At 54.9% G+C, this 17931-nt stretch overlaps 1 protein-coding gene across 4 annotated transcripts in view; it reads right to left on the bottom strand.

Moving 5' to 3' along the window:
- The window catches only part of LTBP2 (latent transforming growth factor beta binding protein 2), a 96984-nt gene extending 80828 nt beyond the window's left edge, over positions 1 to 16156 (bottom strand). For 3 of the 4 annotated variants that reach the window (XM_079912864.1, XM_079912865.1, XM_079912866.1), the window contains exons 1-2: positions 15336 to 16156; positions 8925 to 8995 (exon numbers count right to left, since the gene is read on the bottom strand). In XM_079912864.1, coding sequence (XP_079768990.1) covers positions 8925 to 8995; positions 15336 to 15814 — 550 coding nt within the window. In that variant the 5' untranslated portion in view covers positions 15815 to 16156. The remainder of the gene's footprint in view (positions 1 to 8924; positions 8996 to 15335) is intronic. The other variant, XM_079912867.1, reaches the window with a different exon arrangement.
- Positions 16157 to 17931: the final 1775 nt, after the last annotated feature.

Here is a 17931-nt window from a genome sequence, read left to right as displayed (position 1 = left end):
AGTCAAGCAGAGGTTCGCTCACATTTTCCAAACAAAACCCCTGCCTTTGGGAGGAGACCAAATGAAGAATGGGCAGGCCTGGGGGAGAGTCTGGAAACAGCTCCCACCGTGTAGGCTGCTCCCACCATCCACTCAGAGCCCTTGCGACCAGAGACTTGGTAGCAAAAAGAACATGGGGTCGGGAGTCAGAAAGATTTGGTTTGACCCCCGCCCCGCTCAGCCACATCCCAGCTGCGTGACCTTGGGCGCGTCTCATCTCACTGAGACGCCTCAACCAGTGCCTCAGCTGTCTCATCATAAAATGGGTCTGACAATTCCTGCCTCCAAGAGTTGTGTGAGTCTCAACAGAGATCACGGAAGTACTTTGTACTCTCTAAAGCTGTGCTGTCCAATGCTGTAGCCGTGAGCTCTATATGGCTGTTGAAATGGAAATTGATTAAATAAAATGTAAAATTCAGTTCCTCAGTTGCACTAGACACATTTCAAGGGCTCAGTAGCCACATGTGGCTCACGGCTACCATGTTGGATGGCAAGATATAGAACATTTCCACAGAAAGTTTCCACAGGAAGTTGTATTGGGCATCAATGCTAAGTTAAAAAACAAAAAATGCACACACCTAGTGGCAGAAGCAAGAGGGCTTCTGAACTTCTCTGCCATGACCTTTTCCCCAGGAAAAGGCAATGACAAGGCAGGCCCTGGTTAGAGAGATGCCCCAAACACTGTGGTGCAGAGGCAGGGCTGCTCTTCAGGTGTTAAATACAGCCCGTCCCCTCTCTACCTCCTTCCACCCCAGCCAGGTAGGGCTTCTGTCATCAGCTCTCTCTCCTGGGATCTAGAGATGCCTTCTCCCTCCGTCAATTCCATTAGGTGAGGCACCGACTTTAGGGTGGGCCCCTTGAGCCTGTGCCCTCCTCCGAGGCCTCCAGTACCAGGCCCTCCTGTCTGGGAGATGAACCTACCTTCCAGATTAGACTCTGGGCCCAGCACCCCCATACCTGAGGCTCAGCTGCTCCTCAGATTAAAGCTCCATCTTTCCTAAACTCTGTGTCAGTGGGACACTAAGGACCTCCCCACTGAGTACCTGATCCCTCCCTCAGGATGAGGCCCTGTCCCTTCCACACCCAGAGGCGTTTCTAGGCAGGACGGTCACCCACCACCTTCAGTGCTGCCCTTCCCTGGGCCTGCCCCTCACCTTAGACCCCTACCTGGAGGCCTCAGTTTGCCCTTGGAATTCACGTAACTGGGGGTCTACCTGTGACCCTGAGCTGTTTCTTCTCCACAGCCTTGACCTTTGGTTTCCACAGAAAGGGGACCCTGATGTCAGAGCTCCCCGAGGCCAGGAAATCCCTCACTGGCCTTCACACACCCTCAGAATCCACCGAGGACTCATCCTCTCCACACCCAAGCTCTGCCCACGGGCTGTGTCCCCCAAGCCCCGACCTCAGCCCCAAGCCCCCAGGCTGTGGGAGAAGTCAGGTCCTCAAGGATTCGGCCCATTCCCACCACAGCTGTGCTGGGATCACAGCTCAGGATGGCTGGAAACAGCACTGGGGCTCAGGGGCCAGCCAAGCGCCCTGCTCCAAAATTGCAGTTGTGCTCACATAAAAGCCTTTAATGAGAGAAAGATGCCGTTCTTGGCCCCTTGCGCACGCTCTGCAGACGCTGTCTGGCAGGCCGAGAGGGCCTCTACCGTTTGGCGGCCGGAGGGGAGGAAGGAGGGTTGTGAGTCAGACCTTGGCCCCGGCCCATCAGCATGGACCGCCCTGCTAATTGCATTAACAAACACCGAGATACTGGGCCAGTTGGGGGCCAGGGGCTGGGGCAGAGAGCAGCCCCAATTCCCACTGGCTCCAGCAGGCATGAGGAGGGGACCACTGGGCAGGGCTTGTGGCCCAGGGCAGAGGCGTGGGTTTGCCTCTAGCTCCTGCCCTAGAGCAGATGAGTCACCTGTCCAACCCCATCACAGCCCTGAGGGCTTTGTCTGGGAGGAGGCAGGGATTTAAAGGCCTCAGTGCCAGAGAGGCCAGGGAGATGAGAGAAGATGGGGTCCTGGAGCAGCCCCCATCAGGGACAAGCCCGGGGACCCAGCCTTTTCCAGGGAAGCAGCCCCAGGGTGTGCAAGACAGTTCTGTGGCTAACACGGAGCCATCCAAGCCCTTCTGCAGCCACACCAGCTCCGTGCCCAGGACCCATGAAGGTTGAGAGGGAAGGAATACACCATTGCCATTTACAACTCAATGAAGGTGGGGGCAGAAGTGTGGAGGAGAGAGCAGCCTTATAGTCAAGGAGACCTGCGTTTGAATTCCAACCCCACGACCTCAGGCAAGTTCCTTCATCTATGCAAGTCTCAGCGTCTAGAAAGTGGTCGTGCGTCCAACATTTACTGTTTGCTTAGGATAGTAAGCAAGACAGACAGTGTCTTTTTCTTCACGGAGCCTCCAACTTAGAGAAATTCATAAAACAAGCAAAAAAACAAGCAGAGGAAGAGAAATTGGGATATGAATGGTGGAAGAAACAATACAGGGGCTGGGATCCAGAGTAACAAGGCTGCTGGGGGCAGCTCTAGACAGAGCGGTTAGGGGGAGCTGGAAACGAAGACAGGGAGCAGCCACATAAAGAGACAGGAAAAGCAAACAGAGAGAGCGGCATGTGCAACAGCCCGGGGGCAGCACATTCCAGGAACCCAGGCTGGATCTGGTGAGTGAGGGGCTGACAGACAAGGCTGGACACACCGCCACAGGAAGGTTTCAATAGGGATGTGTTATGATCTAATTTACAGAGAAAGAACTGGAGAGTAAGGGGGACAGTGGGAGCAGTCAGCCAGCTGCAGCAGTCACCCAGGAGAGCGTGCTGGTGCCCGGGACTAGAGAAGCAGCCGGGGGTGGGGGTGTGGGGGGCGGGAAGCAAACAGACTCTCAAGAGATTTAGGAAGTGAAGCAAACAGGGCTCAGGGATGAACTGGATAGAAGCCTGAGCAAGAGGAGGTGTCCTGAATGGTCTGGCTTAAGCATTCACATAGATGGAGATGCCTCTGACAGGATGGGTAAGACCTGGGCAGGGATATGGGCTCAGAGGGAGGGAAACGATGCGCTCGCTTGAGACAAGTTGGGGTGGGGGTGGCTGGGAGGCATCAAGAGCAGATGTTGAGGAGGCGGCGGGACGAAAGGAGCCTGGAGGTTGGAGCAGAGGACTGGCTGAAGATGTATATAAATCTGAGTGTCATCAGCCCCGAGACGATGTTTACATCCATGGGAATGCATTAGATCATTCCAGGAGCGGTGCAGCGAGAAAGAAAAGGAGAGGACCCAGAACTCGGCCCTGGGACACCCAGTGTTTAGTAGCAGGTAGAGGAGAAGCAGTAGCCAGGGACACAGGAGGGGCCAGGACAGAGCGTGATGTGATGGCCACTCACAGGGGGAAGGGAGGTGAAGGGTTTAGCGTGGTCCCTGGCACAGAGTGAGCACGGCCGCTCTTACTGTTGCGTGTTAATTGTCTGGCACAGCGTCTACTGGTACTCAGTAATGCTCTGCTTGCTTCAGATGGCCCCCTCTTTGTGGGGGGGATTTAGAAGATCTGGGGAAAGTCCTGAGGCAGCCCAACATCAAGATGTTAGGTAGAGGGCTTCCCTGGTGGCGCAGTGGTTGAGAATCTGCCTGCCAATGCAGGGGACACGGGTTTGAGCCCTGGTCTGGGAAGATCCCACATGCCGCGGAGCAACTAAGCCCGTGAGCCACAACTACTGAGCCTGTGTGTCTGGAGCCTGTGCTCCACAGCAAGAGAGGCCGTGACAGTGAGAGGCCCGCGTGCCGCGATGAAGAGTGGCCCCCGCTCGCCACAACTAGAGAAAGCCCTCGCACAGAAATGAAGACCCAACACAGCCAAAATAAATAAATAAATAAAATTTAAATAAAATTAAAAAAAAAAAAGAACTTGGCTTTAAAAAAAAAAAGATGTTAGGTAGAAAAGGAGAAGCCAACCAAGGAGGTGAGAAGAGGCAGCTGAGGATGGCAGAAGAAAACCTCCAGGTCACCTGTGAAATCATTCACCCACTCAGTCCTTTAACAAACACGTATCAAATAGGCACTCTGCTGGTATCAACAGGATACAGCCCCTGGGATAAAAGCATCTCCTAAATACTCCTTTAAGCAAAAAGCCTTGGGGGCATACACCTGCTTACCAAAAAGGTCTAAGGTACCTCTACATGGTCAGGGGAGAGAGGGGCAGTGTCTCTTGCTAGGTCTGTACCCTTCGTGTTAGTTGGGTCTCCACTGAAGTCATGTGATTATTCCCCTTAACCCCTTCCACTTTCCTCTCCACCACTCCCACCAGCTACTGAGTTTCATCGGATGGTTCATCCAGAGACGAGCCATATGTAGACTCAAGCCTCTGGCTCCTGGCAGCTCCTAACCAGTCAGTAAAGAACCTGCAAATCCCACCCCTGCCCTGACCCTTTTCCCCAACATTTGTTCAGCACTTACCATTATGAGGTCGACTTCTTTGCATACATCTCCTCTGTAGATTCTTATAACTACTACAGGTGCTATTCTGATCCTCATTTGACATACGGAGAAACTGAGGCTTAGAGCAGTCCAGCAATGTGCCTGAGATCACCATGCTAGTAAATGATGGAGCAAGGGTTTGAACTCGGGGATTCTGGCTCCAAAGTTGGGTGGCTATAGTCTTGCCCTTTGGGTGGGGTCATTTACAGGGCTGGGATGGGTGGGCCAGGGGAACTCCCTCAGGGAAGCCCAGGAGAAGCCCAGATCAGGAGGGATGAGGGTCTTCACAGCACTGAGTTGTGGCCTAGAAGGCATGTGGTTCTAATGGCCCCATGCGCACACAGGCTTGGGACTAAAAGGCAAGCACAAATGCCTAGGCCATTCCAGGGTCTCCTGAGCACCGTGGGGAGTTTTCCAAAAGGGCCGATGAATCTGGGGCAGCAGAAGGGGACTTCTCTGCACAGGCCTGGGAAAGGCCCTGTGTCATTCAGTACATTCTTGTTGAGCCTTTACCTTGTATCCGGTGAACACTTGCCACTGTGCTGCATGGTGTGGGCTGGTAGACACAGTCCCTGCTCGCAACATCAAGGCCAGACATGTACAGAACACACAGAACGTGCCAGGCCTTGAACTAAACACTTGCCCTAAGTTATCTCATTTGTTCCTCAGAATTCTCTGAGGCAGGGACTAATATTAGTCCTGTTTCACAGGAAAAGAAACTGAGGCACAGAGAGCTTGAGCAACTTGCCCAGGGTCCTGTAGCTAAGTGACGGAGTCGGCCTTGAAACCCAGGCAGGCAGCACAGCCTCCTGGATCTAGGTTAAAATAACAACTAAACTTACCATGTTGCAGGCTCTCTACACACACGTGCTCGTTTCCCAGGAGCACGGTGTTAAGCCCTCTCCTCTGGAGCAGGCTACCTGGATTCACACCCAGGCTCTACTGATTGCCAGCTGCGTGACTTGGACAAATAGTTAACCTCATCTGTAAGTGGGGATAAAGATCAACTCTAGTTTACAGGGCTGTTGTGAGGATGAAAAATTAATAATAAAGTTCTGATGCACAGAACACACTGTAAGAGCTACAGTGTGTTATTATTATTCATTCTCAAAAACAGCTCTATAAAGATTGTTATACCCACTTAACAGGTGAGGCACTGTGGCTGGAAGAGGGCCAGGCACTTGCCTGAGGACACAGAGTTGGGATTCAAACCCATGACGCCTTGAATCGGGCACCAGAATCTAAAGCACATGCTCTTAACTTGGGGCCTTCCTGCTGGGGGGAGGGGAAGATGGTAATCCACCTAGCCCCCTCCTCAGTAGACTTCTCCCCAGAACAGCCCCAGCCCCCGTGCATCTAAGCCGAGATAAAACAAGAAGCCAAAGGATTCTTCCAATCCTCTTCCCCAGTGTAAGCCTTCAGAAGCCTCCCAAAGGCTGTGTGTGCACTGGGGCGAGCCAGTCTGGGAAGATGGGACAGTCTTCCAGAGGCCCTAACTGTAAACAGGACCCTGGTACCCCACACCCTACATTGCTTCCCCTCAGCTGAGCGGGCTGGCAGGCCCCACTCAGCTGCCTCCACAAATACGTAAACGCACAAATTGTGTGGCGAGCTGGCAAAGCCGCAGAAGGAAAGGCAGATACCAAGACCAGAGGAGGAGATGGGAGCACAGCTCCAGACCCCTCCAGGGCGCAGAGAGCAGCTGGGCTTCTAGCAGTGGACACCTGCAGACACAGTGGGTCCCCAAGGTCCAGTGACTGCGCAGGGATGAAGAAAGGGGCCTGCCAAGGAGACGGCTGGCATGTTACAGCAACCTAGGAGTCTGTGAGAGGGGGCAAGTGGGAGTCGGGGGTGGGCCAGGGGACAAAGGCCATCACTCGCTATGCAGGGGCAGTGGGCTGGACCTACAGATATCTGGGAGAGACCAGGGGATGGATTGAGTCCCCACACTGTTCTGGGACTAGACTTTAATCTTGGCAGTTGGGGGGATGTCACACACCCCTCCCTGTCACCACCCCTGCCGCGGCCAGGCCAGGAGAGGCACCCCACATGTGGGAAACCACTAGGCCAGAGTCATGAGCATTCCCCGGCGTTGGCAGCCTCTGCTCCAGCCAGAAGGGCAGCTGTGGGGAGGGGATAGGGAGACGCAAACCACGGGGGAAGCAGGAGAGCCAGCTGACAGGGCGTGGGACCAAGAGCCCCATATTTGACAGAGCTCCGGACCTAGCCATCCAGGGCCAACACCCCACTGCCCACGTGGTTCTCATCAAGCTCATTAGCAGCAAAACAGCAACAAGCAAACAGCGCTGGGCCCAGCTAATTAGCACACAGGCCTTCAGTGGGGAGCCAGCTTCGTGTGGGAAAGGCTAACGCCCAGTGGCAATTCCTCCAGGAGCGCTGCCAGCCCGTGTGCCAGGGCCACAGGTATGACCAGGGGAGCAGCGGAGGGCCGGGGAGAGAAACAATGGGGCTGAGGCCCCCCGGGGTGGAGTGGATACTGACGGCAGGCTGGAGCGGCACCCCTGGATCAGGGCACGAGGGTGCACACACACGTCAGTTCTGACAGTCTGCGGACTCACCCAACCTCGAGTTTCCAGTGTTGAAACTCCAGATTGGCAGAGAAGGACGCTGGAAAGTCATGAGAAAGTTAGGAAACTGAGAACCTTCAGGGCTGAAGGGCCAGAGCGAGGCCCATGCCCACCCGCCCTGAAGCCACCCTCCCCAACCTCAACTCAAACCTCAGCAACACTCTCTGCTAAGCTCAATAGAACTTAGGGGCTCTCCTCTTCATCTCCAGCCCCACATCCCACCCCAGGCCTCAGCTCCAGGACTCGGAGTACTGCTGTCTCCTCGGGCACATTTCCTAACCAAAATGAGCCTCAGTTTCCTTGACTATAAGTAGGATAGATGATCAGTAAATACTCATGTTATAGGATTGGGAGACAACTAAGATGACGTATGTGAAGAGCTTAGCGCAGTGTTGGGCATATAGTAAATCCTCGGCTGTTAGCTAGCAGTAGTAGTCATTGTTATAGTAGTAATGGTGGTAGTAGTGGTAGCAGCAGCAGCTGTAGCAGTAGTGATGGTAGTAGAGGTAACAGTAGTAGTAGTAATGGTAGAGGTGATGGTGGTAGTAGTAATAGGAGGTAGAGGAGGAGTCAAAAAGGAAACGGTAGTACACGGCCATCCCCAGTTCACAGATGCAGAAAGTGAGGTCCAGGAAGATGAGGTAAGATATCTGGCAGCAGAGTGTGGAGATTAAGAAGAGGGACCCTTGGGCTTCCCTGGTGGCGCAGTGGTTGAGAGTCCACCTGCCAATGCAGGGGACGCGGGTTCGTGCCCCGGTCCGGGAAGATCCCACATTCCGCGGAGTGGCTGGGCCCGTGGGCCATGGCCGCTGAGCCTGCGCGTCCGGAGCCTGTGCTCCGCAACGGGAGAGGCCACAACAGTGAGAGGCCCATGTACCGCAAAAAAAAAAAAAAAAAGAAGAGGGACCCTAGAGTCAGGTTACCTGAGTTCATATCCTGCCATTTCTAGACCATGTGACCTTGAGCACGTGACTTGTCTGTGCCCCAGTTTCCTCACCTGCCAAAAGGTGAGCGGCTCTCCCCGCCCCACAGGACGTGTGAAGTGAGTCTTGCACAGAGCGAGTGCTGCATAGCTCCTGGCTCTCGTGTTGCTGTCACCTCCTCCGAGGGTACCATCAGTGGAGGCTAGGGCACAGAGCCCGGCTATTCCTACCTCACTCCTTGGTCTCCACATAACTAAGATGACTACCCTCTTTTTTCTCATCTGGGCCAGCCTGCCAGGCTTTGGAGTGGTTGAAAGGAAGACTGCTCCAGACACAGGATCAAAGCCTCATCCGACCGTCCTGGTAGGATGCCCGCCAGGGGCCAGGGGCCAGAGCAGAGGTGGACTCCCCTAGCACGGCGCTGGGAGTGGTCCCCCCAGGAATGTGCGATGCAGAGGCTCTGGGGCCAGGTGTGTTCCGCAGACCACAGGGGTATGTGAGCACCACAGGGCAAGTTGGGGAGGAGCCCCAACACAGTGGAGCAGCAGGTGGGGAATACAGGAAACTTTACAAACAAGAGAGGGGATTTTGTTTGAAAAGCCATCTTCAGTTGGAGCCTTCTTTTTTTTTCGCCATGCCATGAAGCTTGTGGGATCTTAGTTCCCCAACCAGGGATGGAACCCAGGCCCTTGGCAATGAAAGCGCCAGTCCTAACCACCAGACCACCAGGGAATGCCCTGGAGGCATTTTTCAATCTCCTCTCTTCCACTGCCTCCCCCCTGGAAAGGGGCTACCTGCTCAGGAGACAGACTGGGGAAGACGCTTGTGCTCCCCGCACAGATTCTGGAGTCCCCATGCCCCGCCCAGCTCAAGGCAGAGATAGGGAGGGGGTGGGTGCGGTGGAGGCACTCACGTTTGATACAGTGGTTGGTACTGTTTGCTGTTGTCCATCCTGGGCAGCACTGTCCCCCGCAGACATTCCTCCTGCGGGGTCACCAAAACAGGGTCAGCATAGGGTGCTCAGAGCGGGACTATTCACAGAGCCCTACTGACGGTCCTGCCCTCTACAGGCAGGGCCTGGGGGAACTCTGCCAGGCCGGGCACTGTCCGCCTTCTCTAGGGAGGCCTCATGGCCCATGGGCGGGCGCTTTGGGCTCCTTCACAGCTAAGATTGAATCCTGACTCTGCCATTCTCTGCATGAGCTCGGGAAGCCTCATTCTTTTCATCTGTACAATGGAGATAATAATACCTGCTTAACGTTGTTGTGAGGATTAAATGAGATAGGATATATAGCCCCCAACACACTGGCACAGGGATCACGAAGATGATCAAAAAGCCAGTTCAGAGTGTCTCAGTCACTTTCCAAGACTAAACAATAAGTAAATGTCAGAGCCAGATTCAAACCTCAGTTGACCCAACTCTAAGTCACGCTCCAGCTCCGCATGGCCTCTCACCAAAAAATTATCACCATGGCCCTTGCCAACAAATGCTGATAATCCAAGGGAAGCTGGAAAACGTACCCAAAACAGCCTTAAGGACATACATGTGCAGCACCTGCCAACACATGCACACTGGGAGGAGCCTCAGCCCTCTGGCAGGCTGGTGCACGGTCAGACGGAGCACTGGCTGGGACAGAAGGAGCCGGAGCTCCAGAATTTCTCTTTAAGAGGAGCTGAGGGAGTGGCCAGCTGGTAGGAAGATGGGGCTGGGGACTCGGGATAAGCTGCACTGCACGGTGAGCACGCTTTTTACTTGGGCAGGCTGATGGAACTTACTCTGTGGGAGATAGCCCTTCCCCCAGCTACTCCTTAGGGCTGGCACCGAGACACCTGCAGGAGACACTGACCAGCAGTTGCCACCAGGGCCACTCACCTAACTCACCCGAACTCTGCCCTCAGGTGTGGAGTGAGGCCCCTGCAGCACCAGTATCCTTCACCCACCCTGACTGTCGATCTAAAACCCAGCTGCCCGGACAGAGGTGACTTCCCGAGAAGGGCTCTATCTGGAGAAGACCTCTGGGGCCCTGACTTCTCAGCTCAGGCTGGGTCTGGCTCTGCTTCACAGACCCCATCATTACCATCAGAAATTCTCTACTCAGCGCTCGCTGAAGCTCAGGGTGAGCGGGGCAGCAGAGGTACGGAGCCCAAGAGTGGGGTGAAGGACAGACCGGGGGGCCCTTCCTGTGACCTTCGTGGCCGGCGTGGTGAGCATCTGGTCCCACTTAGGAGTTGGTTTGACATTTGTGTGGCCCCCAAAGCTCGTGTGGTTTTTGAAACCTTATGAAACATTCAAAATAAATTCCTTCAGCTTGAAAAAGCTGAGGCCCATTCCTGGCTCTTTGGCCCAAAGCTGTGGGGAGCTGCCTCCCAGGGAGGCCCCAGAATGCCCTCCCACCCAAGGGCTGTGCCATTTCAGCCGCCTCGAAGCCCCTCTGCACCGCTGCCTATTCCCCATCAGGGCCCAAGTCACTAGGTTCTGGGGAAGGGGCTGGTCGTCACAGCCAGGGCTTCTGAGTGTGTGCCCTGGTGGGAGGGGGGACTACCCACCCATTGGTGAGTCATTACCCCCTCTGGTGGTGGCAAGGCCTCTTAGAGGCCTGAGAGGTCTTTGAGAAGGAAGCAGACAGCAGGAGTTTTCTAAAAACTAGGGTCTGTGGGAGTCCAGAGAGCACGGACTGAGGGGCCCACCTGGCTGAGAGGTCATGGCGTGGAGCCCAGCTCAAGGAGGCCCCCCTGAGCCTGCTGGTACCCTAGATGCCTTCAGAATGGCTACGGAGCTGACTGTAGGAAGGCAGCAGCTCGGCATGCCCGGCCTGACCACGGTAGAGCCCTCAAGGCCGTTAGGGCCACAGTGAGAACTGGTCAGAATCAAAGATGCCAAGCAGGGGGGCAGGGCTTGGCAAAGCGGGCACTCAAGAGGGATACAGGAGCCCAGCCAGAGTCTTGGGTACAGGCTCAGGGAGGTGCCCGGTGGGAGATGACCGTTCCGTGAGCTCTGGCTATCTGGAGAGAGCAAATGAGCCTGACTAGCTGGGGCCAAAGACTCAGTGGCTCTGAGTCTCTGGAAGATACGACTCAGAGATTATGTAAGCCCAGGCTTCCAGGCCACACCACTCAGCAAACATTAGCCCAGTATCCAACATCATTGCCCAACCCATCTGGCTAACAGCCTAGGACAGCTGCTGTTCCACCTGGAACAAATCTGGTCATACTGGTCCTTTGTTATAGACGCCTCAAGGCTCTCCACTGGCCTCTACAAAGCCAACCGGACCCCTCCTGCCTGTGGAGTCTAATTGCCCCCCTTCCCCCCTTATCTCCATGGCCACCTACAACCAAAACTATGATCCTCCAGATATACGAAGTTTGTTGTCCCCCAGCTGCACTGTGTGTGGGCACGTTTTGATGCCCTTGCTTAAGCTGCTCTCTCTGCCTAGACTGCCTTCCCTCTCCTTTGCCGACTGAGATCCGTGGCTCGCTCCAAGACTTCCAGATCAAACGTCACCTCCTTTGTATGAAACCTCCCCTGCCATCTACCCAGCCTTCCCCATTCTCCAGCCGCCACACCATTTAGCACTGATTACCTCAGGCTGTTGGTGTATGTCTCTGTCTTGAGTACCTTGAGGGCTCTTTCTTATTCCTCTTTGTGCCCCTAGAGTCTAACATAGTGGCTGACATGTGGTGTACTTTTAATACCTCTTTGTTTCACTTAATCCAATGTTTCCCAACACCCTTCTGGTAGGAAAGGAAGTATGACATTTCCATAATCACAACATGCAGCAATGCTGAATCACACAGCGAGAAAGTGATTCCCTTTTTAGTGATCGTTCTAGTGTGATTAGACCAGTGGGAAAAAATCTCTGTCGGAGGTTGGGTCTTCACGCCAGGTTCTCTCTCCAGCCCTTGCCAATTGCCATTTCCAGTAGGGAGAACTACGGGGCTGAACTTCCTATGATAATTGTCTTTGACTAGACTTTGAGAACATTTTGTTTTCATTTCAGTTTTCCTACAGTTTCCTCTTTATGACAAGTGGTACTATTTTCAGCTTATGATAGTGATACAAAGTGTCCTTGAAAATGGATTTATTTATGTAGAAAAATGCCAAGCACTGTTTGTAATACCAAAATATGTAACTCATCTAAGTGTCCCAAAACAGAAGGACGGATAAATAAACTGTGGTATATTCAGACAATGACATAATGACCGACAATTAAAATGAATAAACTTGAGCTGATTATATTAATGTAGTTAAATTTCAAACATCTAATGAGGATTGGAAAAGCAAATTTTAGAGGGATAAGGCAGCATAGCACCACTTATCTAAGTTTAAAATATGCAAAACAATATTGTATATGTTATGGATGCATGCATCTATAAAAACCTAGATTGGAATCATGGGTAAATTCAAGGTGGTGGTTAACTCTGGGGAGAGAGGGAGACAAATTTATAGACGATATTTCGACTAAAAAAATCAGAAGCAAAATAGGCCCAAATATTAAGGTTTGAAAAAGCTGGATTGTTAGTTGTATTATTTCCAATACTTTTTGTAGGTTTGTATAAAACTTCATAATATAAAATACTTAAAAATAAATAAAACACAAAATCCTGTTATTTTAACAGTTTCTAAATTTAAGAAAATAATAGAACAAGGAGGAAAAGATAGAGGAAAATATTATTAAGGTGGTATGCTGTGAGGCTAAGCTTAAGAAACACTGAATGCTGGGGAACAATGGCTTAAAAAGTCCCCTGTGGACTGTGAATTTCAATAGTGCAAGAATTTTCTGCTCTGGTTACACTGTGTCCCAGACACCTAGCACTGTGCCTGGCGCACACTTAAAATCTTCATTATGTGCAATAAAACCCCACTACATTGCAAGTTCCACGGAGACAGAGGCTGTCTTGGCCACTGCTGTATCCCCATGGTCCAGCAAAGTGCCGGGCATATAGGAGACCTTCCAAACGTTTGTTGAATGAAGAATCCCCAGTAGTGGTGATGCAATTCCAAGCTTTACCAGCAGGTGGCACCTAGTCCTTGGCCCTGAGCAATTCACAAGGCAACGGCCAGAGAGACCAGCCTGGCCAGAAGCCAGGAGCTAGAATGGACTTGGGGAGAGGAAGCCGATGGACAAGATTGCCACTCAGCCCCTCCCCAGATGACTTGGAGTGGCTAGCTGCAGTGCCAGAGGAACCCACCCTGTATCAAAGCTGCAGAAAATAATCTGGGGGAGGAGCCACCCCAGCATGTGATGTGACGTGTGCACCTGTATATGGCAAGTGATTGTGGGTGGCACCCAGCCCAGGTCCTTACACACCTGTGTACATCTACCAGCCTTATCATGGTGACAATCTGCTTTGCTCATCCCCACCTCATTTCACAACTGCGAAGAGTGCACCCTCCCACCCCCACTCCACTATCCCATCCCCCCCAACTCCCACCCGAACGCCGACAGTATAAGCTCCTCCGTGATCCGGCTCAACCTACGCCTCCAGCCTCAGCCCTGTGGCTCCCCTACACCAGGGTGCAGTCCTGCCCCGAGGCCAGTGCCAACAGTGGAAAGCCCTTGTCTTTGGGCAGTGCTACAACTCGGGACCTCACTCCTGCCACTTCCCCTCTGCTTCCCCACATGCTGCCCATCGAACCCCAGGGCCTCCTTCTCCTCCAGGCTCGTCAGCCACAGCCGTCCATTCCTTTATTCTTAACATGAAGCTTCTGCTACTAGAAAGCATGTTCACCAGTGCCTATCTGTCCATGTCTCCAATTCGATTTGAAGTAATTGAGTTGCCCTCCTGGCAGGCACAATGCCTTTGTCTCGGGGCCCCATCCCCTATCCCAGGCCCTGCACACTTGCTCTTAAGAAGTATGTATTCACTTGCACAGGCCATTACCACCCTCTGACTGATCCTCTGTGTAAGCGACTTGGCAGTGCTCGGGTCTACTCTGTCTGCCTTAAGCTGGGCCTTCCAAGGGCAGCGGGGAATTCATTCACTCACTCAACAGATACTTAACAAGCAGCAACTATATACGAGCACTGTTCTAGGCACCGGTGACACAGCAATGCACAAAACAAAACCTCTCTTTTTATAGAGCTTACATTAGCGTGGGCTGGGAGACCAGACCATAAACGCAGAAACAGAAACATAATATGTCCAATGGGAATAAGTGCTATGAAGAAACGTAGAGCAGGGTGAAGGAAGAGAGAGGGTGGGGCAGGAGTAGTCAGGAAGGTCTCTCTAAGCAGAGAAATACAGGAGAAGAGTGCTGCAGCCTAGGAAAATAGTGAGTGGAGAGGCAGTAAGAACATCCTCGGGAGTAGAACAGGGGTTGCAGTGTCCTTCACGCTATGAGCCAGGGGACTGAACCCAACTGGCAAATAGGGCCCAAGCCGAGAAGGGCTGCCAGCTTCCTTCCCAGCCTCCCCGATGGTGTCCCCACGCATCCCCACACTGCCCGGGCCTCCAGTGCCCTCCATTCTGGAGATACCTGTCATACTCAGGCAAGACTGAGCCTCCCGCAGCCATGAGGATCTTCAGCGGGGCCGGGGGTTACTGGGGAACCTCTCCCATGCTGCGAGGGAGCCCCCGGCAAGCAGCTGGTCGTCTCAGGGTAGGGGGGAGACTTAGCCCCGCAAAGTGCGCGAGTCGCGCTGACACCTAGCTGCATAGGGGCACACACAGACCCACTCCCCCACGGACCCACAGTGCCACAGCCACATCGCGAGCAGGCTTCCTGCCCAAAGTGCCCCCGATCCCATGCCCACTTCCACGTCCAGCCATCCGCGGGCCCAGGCCGACCTCTGCCGCAACCCACAGACTCGTTCCCCCGCGCAGGCTTTGCTGCCAACCTCCTTCCTGGAGATGCATCTGCCCTCGCGCTCTGGAGCCCCCGACGTCCTCCACCTACCCGCGCTCTACGCCCGCTCAGCTTCCCCTGGGCCTCAAGCGCGTGGAATGCCCACCCCGCTGCCCTCTCCCCGATCCCTTTCAGATCCCCGCACCGCTACGGGCGTCAGCAGGCACCGGTTGGAGGCGGGAGGGAGGAGAGCGGGCGAATGCCCTGGCGCCTTGGGAAAGGATTAACGTCGGGTCTGGGCGAGCTGGTACGAAAGGGTGTGGATGATGTTTCTCTTTCCTCTCAACTCTTTGAGAGTGGGTCAGATGGAGCCCCAGCTCCGGAACCTCGGTCTGTTCCTCCGCAGTACTGAGGACAGAGGGACGAAAGACAGAGCCCGGCGCCCTGTCCTCTAGCCAGCACATCCCTCCACGAACGAGCGTACGGGAGACCGGCCCTCGCTCCCCCAGCCCCCATGCTTCCCTCTCCAGTGCTCACCCCGTTAGCCGCCCTCGCGCAGCCCGCGGCCGCTGCGCGGTCCCGAGGCGCGGGAGAGCCGGGGGGGCCTGGGCCCGGGGTGCGGACTGCTGCTGGCTCAGGGGCCGGCTTCTCCAGGTCTGCGCAGGTGGCTGGACTCGCCGCGGCTGCTGCGCGCGGGGCGACCTCCTGGCCTCCGCCTCGGCGGGCCTGCTGGGGCTCCCCCAGCCAGGTTGGGTCCGCTCCGCGGGCGGCAAACCCGGAACGGGCACGTTCTGCTCCCGGAACAGACTGTACACCTTGGCTGTATCCGCTGCGGGGTGGCTGCCCCCGGGGCGCCGCAGCCGACTCGCGTCCCTTCCAGCCGGCTCGTATCTGCCCAACGTGTCCCTCTGAGCATGACCCATGCCCACGAAGAGAGCCAGGGTGAGAGGCAAGAAGCTCCTCCAGGGGTTCCGAAGGACGCGCCCGGGGCAGCGGGTGGTGGTTGGGAGCCTCATGGCGCCGGGGCGCCCGGAAAGCGGCGCGCGCGGGTAACTGCCCCGGGGCTCGCAGTCTGTGCGCCCGGCCGCCCTCTGGCTGCGCTCCGGTCCCCTCTCGGTGGCCCGCCTCTCCCCGTCTAGGGGGCCCCGAATCAGACTGCGGGCCAGGCTCTCCGTGGAGCGAGGGCCAGGCTGCGGGAGCGGCCCGGGGCTGCGTGCAGTGAGCCCGGCGGCCGCGCTCCGTCTCTAGCTGGGTGGGCACCGCTGTCGCACCGCCGCGCCTTCTCCCCGTCACTGTAGCCTTCTGAATGGGAACCGGAGGGTTTTATTTTTGGAAACCTCCCCCCGATTTTTCGTCTCTTTTATCCACACCGTGCCCCCTCCTCGGAGGGACAGCTCAGCCCCCTCATTACGGGAGAGGGAGAGAGGAATTCCAGCAACACCCACTTTGGCACTGGGAAGCGAGCGGGCGGCGAGGGGTGTTAACCCGTGAGGAGCTGGGGGCGACGCAGGGCCGGCCCGAGGGCCAGTAGGCGAGATGACGCCTGCCGGGACAGGGGTACCCAAGCCACCTTTCTCTTGTCCTGGGCAAACTGAACTGCTGACCTGTCCAGAGTTTATCTCCCGCCCCTAACCTCAGGGACAAACTCCCTGTTCGATGACCAAGGCTGCAGCCTCGAAGGTCTGAAGGAGGTCAGGAGAGGTACGAAGAACGGCATGACAGAGACAGGACCCAAAGGCCGGGCCCCGGACCCTTCGCTTCCCGCCCGAGCCACTGGGGGCGTCGGCCGGGGTTGCGGCTAGAGCTGGGACAGCACGGGGCAGCTCGCCTGCCTCCGCCGCCGTGGGACGCGGGAGCGCTGGAAGGTCCCCTGGGGGCGCGCGCCCTCTAGTGGACTAGGCCGCGTCCTTGGCTACCCTGCGGGCGGCAGAGACCTGTCGCTGCTAGCCGCCTTAGCTCCTTGATCTTAATCCCCTTCCTGCTGCGTCAGGATCGAGCCTAGGCCTGAGGCGTTGATGGCGGCGGATCCTACAAGAGGTGTCTGCTCTTCCACAGGGGAATAAACATGGAGGATCTGGAATAAGGTCACTCAAGGAGACAGCGTGTGTCCAAGAAGTGAATGAAATCCAGTCCTCCAGCCTGCGGCTCAGATCCATTTCCTAGATTCCCATCCAGTCCCTCACTCCCTCGGGATTCGATGAGCTTCTGATTGATGCACTGAGTGTGCTCACATCTTCTCGTGTTGGCAGGGAGAGGGCAGGGGTGCTAGAATGCCAACGGCCACCCATCTTAGTACCCCCAACAATCAGCTCATCACTCACACCATGGTCCCCTGCCCTAAAGTCTAAAGGCCTGGCAACCATGGCTGCCTCCCCCAAGCACCCCACCCCGCCCCTGCATTCCTGCAGCCTACTGCTTCCTGGAGAGGCAGAGGGACCGAGCAGGCAGGAAGGCACCAGTTTATAAGGACCCACACCACACAAAGGACAGACCCAGTCTAATGTTGAAAACAGCCTCAAATCCTGACCTTGGCCTCCAGAGCCCTGCAGGACTGGCACCCTGTCTGATCTATCTCACCTCTTGCTGGGGCACTCACCACACCGCAGCTGCACTGGCCTCCTCTCTACTCCTTGAACAGGCTAAGTTCATGCCCACTTCCCTCTCCCCGAAACACTCATCTCCAGGACGTTTTACAGGACACTCTCATCGCTTCACCTCTCAGCTCAAACATCACCCCCTGGAGAGGCCATCCCTGACCCCCCAACCTAGAGCAGTCTTCCCACTCCCAAGTCATCACTTTCTAATACAACACCCTGTTTCACCTTCATTGCTCTAGAGTAGTTGAAATTGTTTGTTTACCTGTATAACTGATTTATTGAATGGGCTGAACCTGAAGACGAACAATCAGGAAACAGCTCTATTTTTCTCCTCTCACTGCCTTCAACCATATTATTATGGTGAATTTCTCTTCTCCACCCTTAATGGCATCTCAAGCAGAGTCCTTGGCTTGCCCATCGCCGTTAGTCACAAGAACAGTTTCGTTTCTATAATTAAGACCAATTTCCAGGCACTAAAAAGTCTGGTTCTGTCCAAATCAAAACCTCATCCAATTTAATCAATCTCGTATCCAATT

This window comes from Stenella coeruleoalba (genome assembly GCF_951394435.1).
Source record: "Stenella coeruleoalba genome assembly, chromosome: 2".
Lineage (NCBI taxonomy): Eukaryota > Metazoa > Chordata > Mammalia > Artiodactyla > Delphinidae > Stenella > Stenella coeruleoalba.
Note: the sequence above shows the minus strand (reverse complement) of the source record. Positions and strands in the feature narration are given on the sequence as shown.